This window comes from Sus scrofa, chromosome 2, assembly GCF_000003025.6.
Source record: "Sus scrofa isolate TJ Tabasco breed Duroc chromosome 2, Sscrofa11.1, whole genome shotgun sequence".
NCBI classification, from domain to species: Eukaryota; Metazoa; Chordata; class Mammalia; order Artiodactyla; family Suidae; genus Sus; species Sus scrofa.
In genome coordinates this window covers 115,863,502-115,882,752 of record NC_010444.4, presented here as the reverse complement: position 1 = coordinate 115,882,752, position 19,251 = coordinate 115,863,502, and the positions used below count along the sequence as shown (strand labels likewise).

At 35.7% G+C, this 19,251-nt stretch overlaps 1 protein-coding gene across 1 annotated transcript in view; it reads right to left on the bottom strand.

The window, feature by feature from the left end:
* Positions 1-19,251, bottom strand: part of WDR36 (WD repeat domain 36) — a 72,545-nt gene that overhangs the window by 24,891 nt on the left and 28,403 nt on the right. The window contains exons 3-13 of the mRNA XM_003354239.5: positions 18,330-18,357; positions 15,879-15,979; positions 14,320-14,437; positions 12,453-12,585; positions 10,660-10,714; positions 9,041-9,173; positions 8,596-8,771; positions 8,157-8,277; positions 7,600-7,665; positions 6,323-6,409; positions 5,027-5,172 (exon numbers count right to left, since the gene is read on the bottom strand). Of these exons, the coding sequence (XP_003354287.3) occupies positions 5,027-5,172; positions 6,323-6,409; positions 7,600-7,665; positions 8,157-8,277; positions 8,596-8,771; positions 9,041-9,173; positions 10,660-10,714; positions 12,453-12,585; positions 14,320-14,437; positions 15,879-15,979; positions 18,330-18,357 (1,164 nt within the window). The remainder of the gene's footprint in view (positions 1-5,026; positions 5,173-6,322; positions 6,410-7,599; positions 7,666-8,156; positions 8,278-8,595; positions 8,772-9,040; positions 9,174-10,659; positions 10,715-12,452; positions 12,586-14,319; positions 14,438-15,878; positions 15,980-18,329; positions 18,358-19,251) is intronic.

The following is a 19,251-nucleotide window of genomic DNA, read 5'->3' as shown; positions in this document are numbered from 1 at the left end:
ACTTATCTCGATTTTTAAAAAAAAACCATGATAAATGAAATGCTTCATTAATTTTCTTAAACATAATGTAATTATATTTGGATATATAAGAAATATCTGCTTGATTCTACCTTCATTCTCTAGGAGGTATGAAGAAATTACTATCTATGACGACAAAACATAACCAATGTTAATTCAATTGAAATTTACAAAGTCAGGAGAATGGTTTATCAGCTGGCCTTCAATTTTTAATTTAGTCACAACAGTGCTAAAGTCAAAGCATTCTACTGCCTAATTTGTACCTTGCCTTACTTTCGTTAATTGCTTCTATAGTTGATATAAAACTGAAAATGTATGTTAGGATGGCCAATGAAAAAGCCCAAAATATTTTAATTACAACATGTTCGTAAGGAAATACATAAGATATTGCATGGAAAACATTTAGTTTATAAGCAGTTTCTGTAAAATAAACTCATTTTAATACTTAAGGTAACAATATTTAAAGCAGCAATAATTAAAAAGATGCATTTTTTTTTCTGTTAAAAACATGGGACTGCTTGGTTGCTTGTGGTAAATGAGTAAATTCTATTCAATGAGACAAAAAAAAAAACAAAAAAAACAAAAAAAAAACAAAAAAACATGGGACTGGCTCTGTAGTGCACCATGGCCAGAGAAATCCTTCATTGCCACTGCGGATCAGTCAGATGTCACCCATTCCAGAGTTCATTCAAAAGACTGATGAATTTATGCCTAAAGAAAGAGATGACTTCTAAGACCTAAAAGAAAATATTTGAAAGGATATTCAACAGTACAAAGCAGCATAAAATTGCTACACTGAGCCAAGACACATTTACACAGCATTCACATAAATATGCTGCACTTACATGTATTTTTCCAGATAATATAGCTTACTACTTAAAAAAATTTTAGATAGAAAATTATGAACTAGGAGTTCCCGTCGTGGCGCAGTGGTTAACAAATCCGACTAGGAACCATGAGGTTGCGGGTTTGGTCCCTGCCCTTGCTCAGTGGGTTAACGATCCGGTGTTGCCCTGAGCTGTGGTGTAGGTTGCAGACGCGGCTCGGATCCCGCGTTGCTGTGGCTCTGGTGTAGGCTGGTGGCTACAGCTCCGATTCGACCCCTAGCCTGGGAACCTCCATGTGCTGCGGGAGCAGCCCAAGAAATAGCAAAAACACACACACACAAAAAAAAAAAAAAAAAAGAAAAGAAATAAAATTATGAACTAATATTTAAAAGCATTCTAGGAATTTCCGTCATGGCACAATGGAAATGAATCCAACTAGAAACCATGAGGTTGCAGGTTTGATCCTTGGCCTCACTCAGTGGGTGAGCTGCGATGTAGGTTGCAGATGTGGCTCATTGCTGTGGCTCTGGCAAAGGCTGGTGGCCACAGCTCCGATTTGACCCCTAGCTGGGAACCTCCATATGCCGCAAGTGTGGCCCTAAAAACGATGAAAAACAAAAAAATAAAATAAAATAAAATAAAAAACCAAAAGCATTCTATCTTCCTAAATAGAACACAAACATAATCTTACCTATTTTAAATAACTCATAAATGTTTATGCTAATGTTACATAATTATGCTATCAGGAACTAGTGAAGATACTACAGCATACATAATTACAAAGAAATCTGTTCAAAATGCGAAGTTTTAATTTTAATATGCATTTTCAAAAGCAGAGACATCCCCTAACAAACTATTAGAACTAAGAGATAAGTTCGGCAAGGTTATAAGATACAAGGTCAATACGCAAAAATCAATTATATTTCCTTATATTAGCAATGAGCATCCAAAACAAAATTAAGAATTCTATTTACAACAGCACTGGAAATAATAAAACACTAAGAAAAAATTTAATCAAAGAAGTATGAGGCTTGTATACCGACAACTACAAAACATTGCGGCCAGAAATTAAAGTGCTAAATAAATGCAAAGACATCCTATGTTTATGGATCAAAACACATCCTATGTTACTGGATCAGAAGTAACATTTAGATGTTAAGAGTCCTCAAATTGAGCTAAGGAACCAACAAGACCCCTTTCAAAATCCTAGCTGCCTTATTTGCAAAAATTGACAAGCTGATCCTAAAATGCAATGGAAATGCAACAGATTAGAACAGCCAAAATACTCTTGAAAAAAAAGAACAAACTTGGACAATAAAGTCTTCCTGATTTCAAAAAACTTACTACAAAGGTAACCATAAACAAGACAGTGTCACACGAGCATAAAAATAGACATACGTAACAAAGAAAAGTGAGGGTCCAGAAATAAGCCCTCACGTTCATGTCAAATGATTTTTGACAAAGGTAGCAAGATCATTCAATGGGGAAAGAACGGTGTTTTGGACAAATGACAATGACATAACTAGATATCCAAATGCAAAAGAATGAACTTCCACATACACAAAACACTATGTGTGAAAATTAACTCTAAAGGAGTTACAAACCTAAATTTAAAAGCTAAGATTATGAAACTCTTAGAAGAAATCACAGGAGAAGTTCTCCTGTAACATAGCAGGTTGAGGATCTGGCATTGTCACAGAAGTGGCTCAGGTTCCAGCAGTGGCATGGGTTTGATCCCTGGACCAGGGTCTTTTTTACATGCTCTAGACAAAGCCAAAAAAATGAAAACGAAATCACAGGAATAAATTTTCATGGCCCTGGCTTAGGCAATGTTTTTCAAAAACCACAAACAGGAATTCCCTGGTGGCTCAGCAGGTTAAGGTCTGGCATTGTCCCTGCAGCACATGTTTGATCCCTGCCCTAGGAGCTTCTGAATGCTGTGGATACACTCAAACATACAAACAAAGATACCTTGGACTTCAAAATTAAAACCACTTGATGCTGAAATGACACCAAAAAGAAAAGGAAATGATAACTCACAGAATGCGAGAAAATATTTACAAGTCACATACACGATAAAGGACTTATATACAAAATATATAAATAGCTATTACAACTCAAAAATAAAAAGATAAATAATCCCATTAAACAGCAGGCAGAGAATCTGAATAGACATTTCTCCAAGGAAGATATACAAACGAATAGCCAACAAGTACAATAAAAGATGCTAAACATCGTTAAGTCACTGGGGAAACACAAATCAGAGCCACAGTGATACACTATTTTATTAGGACAGCAATAATCAAAGGAACAGACAGAAATTCCCATTGTGGCTTCAGCAGGTTAAGAATCCAACTAGTATCCATGAGGATGCAGGTCCAATTCCTGGCCTCACTCACTGAGTTGGGGATCTGGTGTTGCCACAAGCCATGGTGTAGGTCACAGACAGAGTTCAGATCTGGCATGGCTGTGGCTGTGATGTAGGCCGGCAGCTGCAGCTCCAATTCGACCCTTAGCCTGGGAACTTCCATGTACTGCAGGTGTGGCCCTAAAAAGAAAAAAAAAAAGAACAGATGATCTCAACTGCTGGCTAAAATGTACAGAAATTAGAACCCTTATACATTGCTGGTGAGAATGTAAAATGGTACAGTTACTTTAGAAAGCTGGTTGGCAGTTCCTCAAAAAATGTTAAGAGTTACATTATGACCTAAAAATTCCACTCCTAGGTATAAACAGAGAGAAACAAAAGTATATGTCCACACAAAAACTTGTGCACTAATGTTCATAGGAACATTATTTATAATAGCCAAAAAGTAGTAACAACACAAATGTCCACCAACTATCAATGGCTAAACAAAATGTGATTTACCTAAAACCTGAAATATTATTCGGCAATAAAAGGAATGAAACATTGATACATGCCACAACACGGATGAACCTTAAAACATGCTAAGTGAAAGAAACCTGTCACACAGACCATATATTGTATGATTTCATTACTCTAAAATGCCCAGAATAGGCAAATCTATAGAAACAGAAAGCAGGCTGTGTCTGCCCAGTTTGGGAAGATCGGGAAAGGGGAAAGCAAGACAATGGGGATTATTGCTCTCATTTGAGAGCAATAATGAGAATGTTCTAAAATGAGATTACATTTTGGTGATAACTGCACAACACAATGAAGACACTAAAACCTGTTAATTTTATACTTTAAGTGAGTGAATTTTATGGTATGTGAATTATATATCAGTAAAACATTTTTGACAAAGCAGAGGCAACAACTGCACAAACCAAATTTAACATCGTTTCTTTATACCTTAAAAGACTTACACATTATCAAAATAAAATAAAATTTCAAAAGAGAAGTAAGACGTTAACACTGGCATTTAAAAACTGTTTTTTAAAAGGCTTGGACAAAACTCAGACAAATACAAGAAATAAAGGATTTAAATAACTTCTACAGCTATAACTCATTAAGGATTTAGCTAAATCTTACTCCTATACTGGAAAGAAGAAAGGGAGGGAGAGGATAGAGGATGGGAGGGAAGAAGGAAGAAAGGAAAAGAGAAAGAAAAACAGAAAGAAAGAAAAGGAAGAATCTTAAGATTCATTCACTGAATATAGTACTGTATACGCAACATAAATTCAGGTAAGAGTGTACTGATAAATGCTGAAATCTTGCTCAAACAGTATACTGAATAATCCTATATTAAGTGGAAAGTTAAAGTAATGAATATACTATATTTAATTAAGCCAAGTTTAACTTAAAATAATTCTCTCGGAGTTCTCGTCATGGATCAGTGGAAACGAATCCGACTAGTATTCGTAAGGTAGCAGGTTCCATCCCTGGCCTCGCTCAGTGGGTTAAGGGTCCGGTGTTGTGGTGAGTTGTGGTGGCTCAGATCCCGCGTTGCTGTGGCTGTGACATAGGCTGGTGGCTACAGCTCCAATTTGACCCCTAGCCTTGGGAACCTCTATATGTAGCAGGTACGGGCCTAAAAGACTAAATAAATAAATAAATAATTCTCTCCAAGCTGGAAGACTTAATTCTATTAGACAATAATTTCAAAATGTTAAACTACGTTCTTTGTTCTTTCAACCAATACTATTTATAAACTTGAGTAAAACAAGAGTCACAGGACAGTATTATAGAAGAAAGTGCCCTTATAAACAAGTTCACTTACTGTTGCAGTTATGTCATCTTTCTTCAGCTCTTTGGGCTTGAGAAAGTAAGCACCTATTGTAGATCTTTGATAGTTCCAGGTTGAACAAGATAGCTTACCCTGATGGCAAGCAATGATACCATCCCAGTCACTTTCACGAGCTTCCTCTAAGACAAAATTAAAATCAAAAATCAAATTGCTTTTCTTTCTCTCATTCATTCATTCATTCACCTATTATTTATTAAGCAGTTCATATTCTATGTTGTAATTAAGTACTAGGGACAGAATGGTAAACAGGTGATTCCTGATAGCTATCAGCTTTCGATCTAACGAGATTCTGATTAGAAGAAATCACGATGAAGTGTGATAGGGTCTCATAAGGGCACTCAGGAAGAGTTTAAGAGTTAAGAGATGTGGGGAGAGTAACGAATGGCTCTTTGAAAGAAGCAATAAAACAAGTAGAAATTAATGGGGGGGGGGTTCCACAGCTGATAGGGGATGAGAGACACAGGGTAACTTGAACAATATTAAGCACAGCAAATAAATCAAGTATTTTCTTGAGAGGACTGGGAGGAGGGAAAGGCAACTGGGTCATATTACCAGGGTCTTGAAAGCCATGTTAAGAAGAGGAGATTCCACCCAAAAGGTAATAAGGGGCCACTGAAAGAATTTTAAACAGGTGAATGATTCAGATGTTTTAGAAAGATCACTCAGGCTCCAAGACAAAAAATAGACAAGAGAGTGGTCAGGATGAAAGTTAAAAAAAAAACTACTATCATCAGGTTGAAATGATGAAAATCACCATTTCCATAACATTGAAATGGAAATGGTACCTAAGCAGTTTTTTTCTATGACAGTTTTCCCTCAATAATCTTATCACCTATCTACATTTTTCTTAAAAAATCACTTCTTCGAATGAAACACTGCTCAAAGGACACAGCATACTAAGACCTCAGTGTGGTTAGATCTTTATTAAATTAGCCAGAGCTCTATGTTCTCAGCTCTCACCTTTTTCCATTAGTGACTTTCTTATACCATGCACATAATAGAATAAACAGAAGGGCTACAAAATGAAATGTCAAATATTCCGTATTAATAGCTTATAGAGAAGAACAAAGCCTGAAATTAATAGATAACAAGTTCAAATTATAAATAATTCATTTTTAGTCTTCACGCAAGATTAGTATGCACTTGGGATGGATTCTGGGTTCTTATTAATCCTTATAAAAACATTTACTAAAGTGGAAGAAACAAAGAAATACATAGGAGGAAATCAATAACAGAGCAGAACTCGAAACACAGCATGAAGTTACTTACCAGCTGCAAACTCTGTGATGGGTGGAAGTCTCACTGTCATGGCATTCTGAAGTCCTTTACGTTTGACTCTCTTTTTATTTATTAATCCTGGGGTGAGGGGAGAGTGCAATACAGTTATGAATTCTTTTTAATGAAAAAATGTATATAAAAGAAAAACTACCCATTGCCTTGAACTATAAAGTTGAAGACATTCCCATTTAAGCCAGGTGCAAAATAAAGATATTATGACCGCTATTAGCAATAGAGTTGTAGTTAGAAATAAAAATGCTGTCTGTACAGCATTCAAAATATTATCGAAAAAAACCAAATTATACTAAAATATATAAAATATCAGTGAATAATCTTAAATATGTAGAACCAATAGGAGGAAAACCAAAAAAATTTCACTAAGGAACATTAAAGACAACCTGAATGAGGATATATCATATTTCTAAATGTGACAGTTCTTAAAAATACCAAATCACTCCATTTTGATTCCAAGAATTATTTGGATACTGATTTTAAAATAATCCTGAAATTCATCTAGAAGTATATCATGCATGCAGAGCGAGCATATCAGCTCTCAAAGAAGTGTAATTATAAATAAAACTGAACATTTTTTTTTTGTCTTTTGTCTTTTTAGGCCCACACCCATGGCATATGGAGGTTCCCAGGCTAGGGGTCTAATCTGAGCTGTAGCTGCTGGCCTATTCCACAGTCATGGCAATGTCAGATCCAAGCTGCATCTGTGACCTACACCACAGCTCACGGCAACACCAGATCCTTAAACCACTGAGTGAGGCCAGGGATCAAACCTCATGGTTCCTAGTTGGATTTGTTTCTGCTGACCACAATGGGAACTCCAAAACTGAACATTTTTATTTAATAAACAAAATCTTTCAAATGACAGAAACCATGGGATGGGATAGGGCATCAAAAGAGTCCTATCTGCAAAAAGATGAGATATTCCTTACTTTGATGCATTCTCTAAACTCCTTTCCATCTTTAAAATTTTGATGGCCTCAAGTTAGATCATCAAAGTCTTTTGGTGTGTTTTTACCATCTAAGATATCTAAGTCTTTAATAATCTTATAGCAGCACCTCAACCACTACTTCTATATCACCAATGATCTTAGGAATCTTACTACTACTACTCTTTCATATAAGGAATTTTTATTTCATCCTAGGAAAGAGGAACTTTATCAATGAAAACTCGTCTGGTCGTCTCACAGACTCTTGAAATATTTGTGTGTGTGTGTGTCCAGGAGCTTTTTTTCCTCATCTTGCAAATAACCTACCATGTCCCAAGCTCTTGTTAAATTTTTCATGTATCGTGGAAAATGACTGAAGGGTTCCATCCTGACCTGTTGATACAGATAGAAAATGCCTAATCAAGCTTCAGCAAAACAATGGACCATTTGAATCACTGCTCTTATAAAAGCAGATTCTATGAAAAGCTTGAAGTTAGTCTGCAGCACTTTAAAGAGAGCCAACTGCAACCATCTAATTTATAATATCCAACTGCACATAGAATGCTATTTAGTAAGAACAAAGGATAAAATGAGGCACTAATAATCATCAACAGATTAACTGAATAGGCAATGGCCACATTTCTGGAATTTTCCCATCCTGCCTCTGACAATTAGCAAACAGAATGATTCTCTAAATGAAAGTAGTATCAGCTACAGTGTTTCCTAAAGTATTCAAAACCAATCACCTCATTTTACACAGATTTCTAAGTCACTCGGAGGGACATTTGAATCTAAAAATATGTCAATAGCAAGCCTAATAAATATTAAACACTCCACTCACAGTACTTTCCGGAATAAACTAATAGCACAAGGTAGAAACGTACTTGCACTAAGAATCTGTTGTCCATTTTGTCCATAGTATCTTATTTTGGTAAGAGGAGCACTATGTCCCATTCTGAACCTCAAAAGCCGGCCTTCACCTGTGGGACCATCAAATATCCATATCTGCCAAGAAATAAACAAAGTAAGGTTTTTGCACGATGTGTTAAGTGATCTGTAAGGAGTCAAATCATCTTCTAGATAAATCAACTGGCACTACGTAGAGACCGCTGACCCTGGAATGGGAGTTGGGGGAAAGAAAAACTGTAACTCCCTCTCTTAACTGAAATCATGTAACCTGCTAAGCTTTCTGTTTCATCTATATCAGCATCTTATCTCATATTCCCTTCAGCTTCAAGGTTCTGGGCTGATACATTAAAGCAGGCTTGAAATAGCCCAAAGGGAAGGACAGATTAGCAAAGATAAAAATAATAATCACAGTACCCTGAGAGCATTGTCAGCACCATTTGTGACAAGAAGTGGCTCTCTATGGAGAAATGTTAGCCCAGCAATTGCTGTAGAATGTGCATTTCTCATCTGATTGATTAACTTTTTGTCTTCTAGATCCCAGAGTCCAATATGGCCACATGGGCTTCCAGCTGCCATTACCGGATGACCATCTGTTATGAAAATAAAATATATTAAGAAAAACATGCTCCATAAAACAACTCAACTTAATAATTCCTTTTTCCACCCTTTTATCCATTAATATAGTTAAAAAAGAAGACTATATACAATCTATGAATACTCCTTTGGCTCTTTCTTTCTAGTATTTCATTCATTTCTATTAGATTAAATTATAAGAAAATATTAAGAAAACTTCTATAAGCCTCAAAATAATGCATTTTAAGTGTTTTTAACTCTTACCAATAAACATGTTAAGAGTTACCTGTGCGAAATGAAATCGAAGTAATAGGTCCCCAGTCTTGACGAAACTTCATTAATGTTTCATCAAACTTGATGTTGTGAATGATCACCTGACCCGACATAAGACCAACAGCAACAACATCCACAGCTGGTGCCTGAAAATTAAATTACTCAATTTATTGTCTTAATCAACTAGCTTTAATAATCCTGATGATATACATCATTATTTGTGTTATCAAAATAAATAATGGACTATCTTTTTGGAGGCAGTAAAAGCAATTAAATATTACCATTCTGGCATACTCTAATTGACATTTGGCATGGAACTATTTAGGAATGATTTTTCCAAGTTACTTCCCAGTTTCAAATCTGGTAGTCATCATCAGTTACCTCCCTGCCCCTAAAACATAGCCGAATTGCTAAGAAAACAGTCATGATACAAAGGGCAGCTGATTGTGAAATCAAGAGATCACTGACTGCACAGAAACAGAAAAACAAATCTTAGAAGACTTTCCCACTTGCATGGCAACAGAAAAAGCCAATTACAAAAGAAGTAAAGAACTGCTTACGCAAGGAAAACAGGAAAAACCCATAAAACTTGTTAAAAGGCAAGTAAGTTTTTTTGTTTGTTTGTTTGTTTTTTGTGGCCATTCTTACAGTATGTGGAATTCCCCAGGCTAGGGATCAAATCAATGCTACAGCAGTGACCCAAGCCACTGCAGTGACAATGCCAGATCCTTAACTTACTAAGCTACAGGGAAACTCAAAAGGCAAATAAGTTTTACAATTAAGTCTGTTCCAGCTCTATGATTATAAGCTTTATTTTATACAATGGTCTTACAGATTCCATAGCAAGTTTCTCTGTTTTAGCACAGAAGATTAATGCCCAATACCATATAAAATGGAATCAGGCTAAACATTTTATTACTTTGCCATCAAATAACTACTCTGCATAAGACCCTGTGTAGAAACTGGGGATACTAAAACAAATATGATGCCTTGCCCTCAAAGGATCTAATCATCTGATGCCTTTGGGGTTGTCTGGGGGGCTAAAAGTGTATCAAGGTTGAAGGTAGTAAGAGAGAGAATGAAAGAATGTATACGAACTGGGCAGGAATAAACAATGAATATTTGGAAAGACAAGGGTACATGGTCTACATATGTGTCCAAAATACTGATCCTCTGCAGACAGTTATTCATTCAAACATGTCCTACAGACTCACAAAAAAGCAGTTACTTCTGGAATAGTACAGCATTTAATGAATTATTAAGATTTGGGCCCTAATTACCTACTTACAAATCTCAAAATCCTAAGAAATTTCTCTGCATGACCTACAATCTCCCTTGCTTCACTAAAAAACTCAACTTCACTCTTTATAAAGCATTGGACTACAAAATGATTAGTAAACGTAGTTCCACAGCAAACACAGATTCAGAGCTAATTCCGGGCAAAAAGGTTTCCACAAAGGTATTGTTTTCAATTACCTTTCCAAAACATTATTTTTTAAGGTAGTATTTATAAAGATATACTAGTTAATATTATTATTTTATCTTTAGGTCTAAAAATACAGTGGACCCCTGAAACTGAAAGATCCTACTATGAACTTCATTTCTTCTTTGACTTAACAGAAAAATACTAACCTGCTGAAGCGCAGTCACTCCAGTTTTCCATCCAGCAAATGTATACAGAAGTTTACTATAAGAAGAAAAATAGTTGAAAACACTGTATTATTAAAAGGTAAAATAGTAACAGGTGATATTTATTAAGTTCTTTGTCTCACAGTCTTCTAAGTATATATATTAAATATATATAAACATATTTAATGTTCAAAACAATTCCATCAGGTAGATATCAACATTTTCCAGATAAAGACACTAAGAAACTTAATTATGTGAAAAAAAAAATTAGGCTAAAATCACATGGCTAACATCGATAGAGCCCAGGAAGACCAATTCCAGATTCTAAGCTGCTAATTAATTACTATCCTATGCAACTTCTTTAGAAAATTAAATAGACCCTTCCCCAAAAAAGACATAAGTAAAAACCATGTTATATTACAGACTACAAAAAATCTTACAATACTGGCAGATCTCATTTTTTTACTACAATGTGTTCCTAGAAACATATCACAAAAGGGAATGCATTATGACTACACTACTCCTCATATGTTATCTGTGATATGACAATGTTGTCACTCCAAATTTCAGAATCAAGCCATGAAGGATAGAGTCCGCAGAGAAGAAATATCTGAAACTGGTATGATGTCAATAAAGTATTTAATCACATATTAAATTCTTTAAGTGGTAGTAACAGATGAGGTCACTCAAAGATCATCCAAGGGATACTTAACCTACAATAAAGTAAACATCACATAAAGAACCTAAAGAGATAACCTTAGGGCAGAGAATATTTCAGTCATTAACACTGAGACTAGTATAGAGTAGGTAGTCAATGATATTTGCTAAATTGAACAGAAACACTGATTTGAAACTAAGAACTATGATAAACATTAAACCTCTGAAAATCTTATTATCCCTTTCAAATTTTTAAGGGCTTTGGGAAGGACAACTTGGAAGGTCAAACATTTTTGTTTTCCCTTTGAATGCTTGCTATACAAAGAAACCTGAGCTGCCACTTTTTTCTCTAGATAAATGTTCAAATAACAGGCAGAGGTATATGTGTAGGGAGTTCCCTACATACATAAATCATATATGTAGGGCGTTCCCTCCTGGCTCAGTGGAAACAAATCTGATTAGCATCCATGAGGTGTGATCCCTGGCCTTGCTCAGTGGATTAAGGACCTGGTTGCTGTGAGCTGTAGTGAAGGTCGCAGACGCAGATCAGATCTGGCCTTGCTGTGGCTGTGGCGTAGGCTGGCAGCTACAACTCCGACTGGACACCTAGTCTGGGAACCTCCAAATGCCGCAAGTGCAGCCCTAAAAAGCAAAAGCAAAAAAAAAAAAAAAAAATTATCTATCTAGCTCTCCAGCTATACCAACATTATAGAAGATACTCCCCATGTTTGTGGTTGATGAGAATGTACTTTTACTGTGAAAACCATTCCTAAATGCTAGCACCAAATTAACACTGATTTGCTTTGCCTTCTTACCTTTCAAAAACTAGAAGTTGCCCAGTGACAATCTCATAATCATTTTCTGATCTTGTGTATTAAGGTCTTGTTTACAGCTATATGAATTCTTTAGAGTGACTAAGGCCATGAGACTATACAACAAGTGTTTATGAAGCTGCCTACCATGTGCCAGGACCATAGGCCAGCTTTACATATGTGTTGCCGTGAGTTACAACTCCAAAATAGCCCTCCAAATAAACATATGAAGGCAGGGAGAACTGAGAGACTTAAGTATGCATTAAGGAGCAGTGGATGAGGATAAGGTAGTAATCACCTACATTATGTTCTAAACAAAGTGCTTACTTGGATTTTACATTCCACAACTGGAGACTTCCCTGTTCACTGCCAAGAAGTATTTTATTCAAGTAGGTACTCGGATGCAAAATTGCAGAAATTTTAAATACTGATTTATCGAAAGACAGCTGCAGGTATTCTTCTACAAAAGTAAAAGTTATAAATAACATGTAATTTAAAAAAATCAAATAGGTTAAAATATTTTTCATATGCTCATATATTTAGCACTTAAAGTCTACTATATCAAAGATTTATGTATCAATATAAATCAAAGACATATACGAGCTTATAAACATTTCTGGAGAAATGAAATAAATGTGCAAATATTGCATATATAATTGCAAATATGATTTAGACTATCAAGAATTTTCTAAAAGCTCTGATATCGGTACTACTAAAAATTTCACTTACTGCCCAACTGGTTTATAGGAATGAAACAAGCATTATAAAAAAATAACACTAGGGACCAGACTTACTACTTTTATAATGTGATCAGGAGGTAGCTAATTTCAAGTAAAGTGCTTGTACTGAGCTGAGCTCTGCTGGGAAGTGAAGGATCAAATATCTAGAGAGCTTGATGGGCCCCTCAAACATGTAAAAAGTCAGAGGCAAACCTTAGTGAAACTAATAACAGTGCTTCTCACATTTCCACAGGAGAACCTCTAGAAGAGGAGAGGAAAAGAACTTAATAGCCCTATGGAGTAGGGAACAGCACAGCCAATCGTCTTTTGCTGAAAGATCAAAACATTTTTTGAAACCTTACATGTTTATAATTTGTGTGTATAAATTGAGTTTTCTACTTCATAGCTTATCCACGATGAAACCAATTCCTCACTGAATTTCCCAATAAATTTGATTATCAGAGAACATACACTTCTCTTAATCTTTAACCTCACATACTATTTGGCTGCTGCACACTCCCAGGGGTATGCGTATCCCAGTTTAAGAAGCACAGATGAGCGACAATTACATAAACTTTAAATACTCTTTTAAAAGATTCTTGCCTCTATCAGTTTTATTTAGGAGCATTACAAACAGCTCCCTGAAGACACTGGGTCAACGTGCTGCCACAACAGTAGCAAAAAGACGGACATCAGCATCAATAGAAAGCCTGCTGAATGGTAAGACTCCCTAATTTTATAAAAGGCTTTTTAACATCTATTTGCATGGGACAGTTGGAATTCTGTTCCCTTCACTTGAGCAAAGATAAAACAAAGAGTGACTAATCTGAACAAGAACATGAATGACTCCCAGGAGGGTAATCTCTAGGATTTTTACCAAAAATAAACATACTACACCAAAAAAATGAGTCAATCAAGACGTAACAAAGGCTAAAAATGTAAACACATTAAAACACTTAAAAAGCTTTAATTCATGATAGACCCACTTTCACAACTGCAGAAATAAGCTGGAGATATTCTGGTGATAAATTCCTAACCTTTGAAGATAACATGGTCCCATAAACATAGCTCAGTGATACTCTTTAAGAATATCAGTTAAAGGACACTGACTCATATTCTTAGAAAAACGATGCATGTTTTCCTTCAGATTACTGGATCTTCAAAAAAACTATTACAGTCTTGCTTACCAAAAGCTTACAGAGAAAATAATATGCCGCTAAACTTGGAGAACTGCAATGCAATGTATTAGTATTAGTTCAGATAAACACATTAAACAGGTTATAAATAGTTCAACTAGCTGACTAAAATTGCTTATCCATTTTTTACTTACAACCTTTTTCCTTATACATGTTGAAGACTCTTAAAATTTTTTTTACTGCTTACACATGAAACCTCTGGTTATGTTTACACAGATATTTAATTTTAGCTACACACATACTATCCCAAGATAAAGCAATAAATTGGTTAATTCTTACCTTCTGAATATATGTGCCAAATAATAAGAACGCTGTCAGTATCAACAGAGATAACATGATCCCCAAAGGGTTGCAAAAGATGAATTTCTGCCTTATGACCTTTAAAGGTATGTACTACCTACAATATTCAAGTTCAAAAAAATTTCTTATTAATACTCATTCATCATGTAATATTCACACTAACCAAAAAGCATGATAATCCGGAAGATGTTCACATAAAGAAATGTGGTCCAACTTTTGATTATCCAAGGTTAGATTAACACACAATAAGGAACAATGCCTTTTCACCTGATCCCTCAGCCAGCCCAATAAGAAAACACAGACAAGGAACACAGAATTGAGACCTCCAAGGCTTACCTTCTCAATTCAGCTTAGGGGGAGGCATTTAACCAGCTAGGTCCCTAACCCAACCCAACCAACACAACTACGTGTATCCTAGAAGACCAGTATGTTCTAGAAAGCTGACCTCTAAAATCTATCACCAGCTGGCTTCCACCTGAAACGAGGGAGACATATATAGGACACGTCTTCCCTATAGCTTTCTGTTTTGACATAGACAGCCTTAGCCTTACAGTAGTAGCTACATCCTCAGTAACTACAATCCCTTCCCCATGGTTTCAGTTTGAACCAGGCTCCAGGAATACTTATTTCTTCTCCTTGTCCCTTTGGCCCTAGGGATGGTAACAGCTTCCTAGAGCTGATAGTCTCTGATACCTTTCTACTGCTACTTTCTGTATGTATCTCTCAGGGAAAACTACAAGCTACAATATTTTGCAAAACAAAAATGTTGTTTTTCCTTACTTTCTAAAAATCCAAACAACTCCCATTGAAGAACTCTATAGGTAAGTTATCTTCCTGTATCACAGGTAGTGATAATGGAGGATGCTGGGAACCAATGTCAGTTCAAGTACAACTTTGAGAAGTACAGATATTCTATCACTTGACTATCCAGGCATCCCCCTAGCCACTTTCCTTTCGCTCTGCACCATTAAAGCCAGGTCACCTCTCAAATTGGTTATTGTAGGTCAAACTTAGAAACCAATGAGTAGAGTAGGATAAGAAAAAAGAGAATCTCGCTTTCTCTACATAGGAAACAAGCACTTGGTTCTTAGAAAATGAGTCATGGGCTGTGTTGTTCATAATGAAAAAGTCAATCTACATTAAGCAGTAGTGCAAACACAAATCTCTTAGGAAAACATTTTCAAAATACTCTTAACTAAATCCTACCCAACCAAATAAACAAAGTAGAAAACTCCAGACATGGGACCTGAAACATTGAACATGAAAATGCTTTAGCAGCTGCCCAAATAATTCTAACAATGAGCCCTGGCAATGAAAACTGATCTGAAGCACCAGTTGTAACTAATTTTGAGAATTTGATGAAATCAACTTTCTCTTCCTCCAGAAAAGTGAATATATTTTTAAAAAAGAAAAAAAATAGGTACATATCCAGAGTGTCCCAGAGGAAGAATGGCAGTATTAATGTTCCTTCCATTGCAATGACAATTAACTACTGACTACAAAAGCCAAGCAAAGTAAAATAGTTTGGTGATACAAACCTCTTTATTACGGGCAAATGCAGAGAAAACATTCCCATAAGCAGCAAAGACTAGCCTTCCATCAGCTGCCATACAGCAGATATCCTGTGGAAGAGAATTACCTAGGGAAAAAAAATTAAAAATAAAAAAATAAATTTTTTTTCAAAGAAGTAAGGATTTTTAAGATCTTAGATACCTCAAGTATACACATAACATTCTTCATGGCTGTAATTTTAAAATATGTATGCGTGAAAATCAGAGTATAAAATTTTGACTTTAAAGTTATTTTAGACATCTAATAATAACAATCACACAGAGACTATGACATCACCTTAACCTTTCTTAAGAGAATTAATGTCTGGTATTTGCAGACATAAAAACATAACTCTAAAGAAATAAGCTTTTTGACGTTATTTGGAAAAAAATCTTTACTAAGTACACAAACCTCTGGCAAATGGTCATGTAAATGCCTTCAGGAACATCAAGTTCCTCGTAACTGCAGGAAATTTTTTTTTTGCTTTTTTAGGATTATACCCTCAGCATATGGAAGTTCCCAAGTCAGGGCTCCAAATGGAGCTACAGCTGCCAGCTTATGCCATAGCCACAGCAACTCAGGATCCGAGCCTTGTCTGCAATCTACACCACAGCTTACAGCAAACCCAATGAGCAAGGCCAGGGATCAAAACCCATACCCTCATGGATAGTAGCTGGATTCGTTTCCTCTGCGACACACAGGAACTCCCCAGGAAAAAATTTTAAGTAAATCAAAACCCAGAACTCTGTCTAACTCTACCCTTTGGAGTAATTAAAAACAAAAAAAAACCCATATGATATTCTACATACTGACCTTTAAAATAAGTATGGATTTTACTCAGTATTCTTCAGAGTATATATGTCTATCACCTCTGCCATTTCTCATATCACAGGATTTCCTATCTCCTCTCTTACTACCATGGTCACACTGGCTTTTTCTTTTTCTTTCCTATTTTTGGGGCAGGAGGGTTAAAATAGAATTAACTATTTTTCATGCTGACATTCTGCTTTAGGACTTCATTTCCAAAATACTATTTTTATAGGTTTATCATTCACTTCAGTATTTGATTTAGATTTTAGTGCCCTTCTACTGTCTTCTACAATCATTTTAAAAATATGAGTTTAAGGAGTTACTGTTGTGGTACAGTGGAAACGAATCCAACTAGTATCCATGAGGATGCGGGATCACTGGCCTCATTCAGTGGGTTGGGGATCCAGTGATGCCGTGAGTTGTGGTTTAGGTCACAGATATGGCTTAGATCCCCCACTGTGTGGCTGTGGTGTAGGCCTGCAGTTGTAGCCCAGATTCAGTATCTAGCCTGGGAACTTCCATATGCCGCAAGTGCGGCCCTTTAAAAAAAAAAAAAAAAAAGCAAAAATAAATAAATAAATAAAAATGTGAGTTTATCAGACATGCACACTGGATTCCCTATATTTCTGTTTCTCTTACAAAGATCATATTTGATGGTGAAACCAGAACCTCTCAGCCCTGGCAAGACTTTTCTTCTATTGAACAGTTTTCCAAAAAATAAATATTTCTTTCATTGGGAAAAATACCAATGTGCGGAAAAAGGGAAAACTCTCTTACAATAGAATGATAGAATCAGAAAAATCACTATTTGGTAATCATCATACTAATAACCAATTCAGGCAAGAATCATCACTAAAATGCTAACATTAGCAGCAGGTGAAACTTTGAAAAGTAAGAGAGTATTAATACGGTCTCAATGTATCTTACCACATACACTTTTTACATTTATTAGTTACAAAGAATAAAGTTTAAAATGAAGCCACCTGACAAACGTCACCTTAACCAAGTGATCAAAGCTATCACTGTATTACTGCCAGAAATAGGACTAACAACATGCGCCTAATGATAAGACTCACTGAGAATTCAGCACTGTTTCTTTGTTATTTCTGCCATACTGCAAAACCTGAATCTAATTATGAGAAAACATGAACTATATATTCTTCAAAAATGTCAATGTTGTAAAACACAAAGAAAGTCTGCTAAACTAGTCTAGATTAAAAAAGACCAGAGACATGAACTGAAGGCAACACAGGATCCTGCCATGGACTTTTTCAAAAATTGAAAATATACTAGGAGTTCCTGTTGTGGTTCAGTGGTTAACGAATCCGATTAGAAACCATGAGATTGCGGGTTTGATCCCTGGCCTTGCTCGGTGGGTTAAGGATCCGGTGTTGCCATGAGCTGTGGTGTCAGGTTGCAGACGTGGCTTGGATCCCTCAGACTCAGCTCAGATCCCGTGTTGCTGTGGCTCTGGCTGTAGCCTGGCTACAGCTCCGATTAGACCCCAAGCCTGAGAACCTCTGTATGCTGTGGGTGTGGCCCTAAAAAAGGAACAAAAGACTAAATAAATAAATAAATAAATAAAAGATACTAAACAAGCATAAATTCAGGTTAAAGTCTGTACTTACTCACTGCAACCAGACTAAGTTTCTGAACCTGTTTAAAAAAAATGAAAAAATGATTAGATGTTCATTAACAAAAAAAAATTAATAATCTAACACCTGAAGATTAAGATCTAATGTCATACATAAATTTGCTATGCTCTCCTTCCCTATAAAGGCACTTACTGACATTTTCATTATTAAGAAAGCATTTATTTTCAACTATTTCATCAGCAGTGCTGACTGAAGGGTTGGTTTCACATATAATTTTCCATATAAGTCATATGGTAAATATTTTAAGGCTTTGAATGCTATGTGGATTTATTGACTCAACTGACAATGGATCATGAAAGCAGCCACATACAATATATAAACATGTGGCTATATTTCAATAAATGTTATTTATGGATACAGAAATACAATTTTCAAAATTTTCATATGCTCCAAAGTATTCTTTTTTTTTATTTTCCCCAGCCATTTAAAAATGTCATAACTGTCCATCTCAGCACAGAGCTCAGAGCAGTATTGGTGGGAATTCAATCCCCAGAATATAAGAATGTAAGACTGAAGAACAACTAAGTAATCTATGTTTCTTAAATGGAAGCAGATGCATGTCTCCATTCCACACCAAAACCTTATTATACTGCATATACTAGCAAATTTTACTTGGAGATTATGTTATAGTGAATAAACACAAACACATATCGAAAAATAAATAAATAAACAAAAACATCATGAGTCATACAGAAACAAATGGTTGTGAGAATTGGCTTGCAGGCTGTAGTGTTCCAGCCCCAATCTATGATTACTGATCCAGCTGTGTGACTCTGTGAACAGTTACTCAACCTTCCTGTGCCTCGAATTCTTCATCTGTAATATAAAGATTAAAATAGGTACCTAGCTTACAGATTATTACAAGGATTCCATAAGTAAATTTTGTGTAAAACAG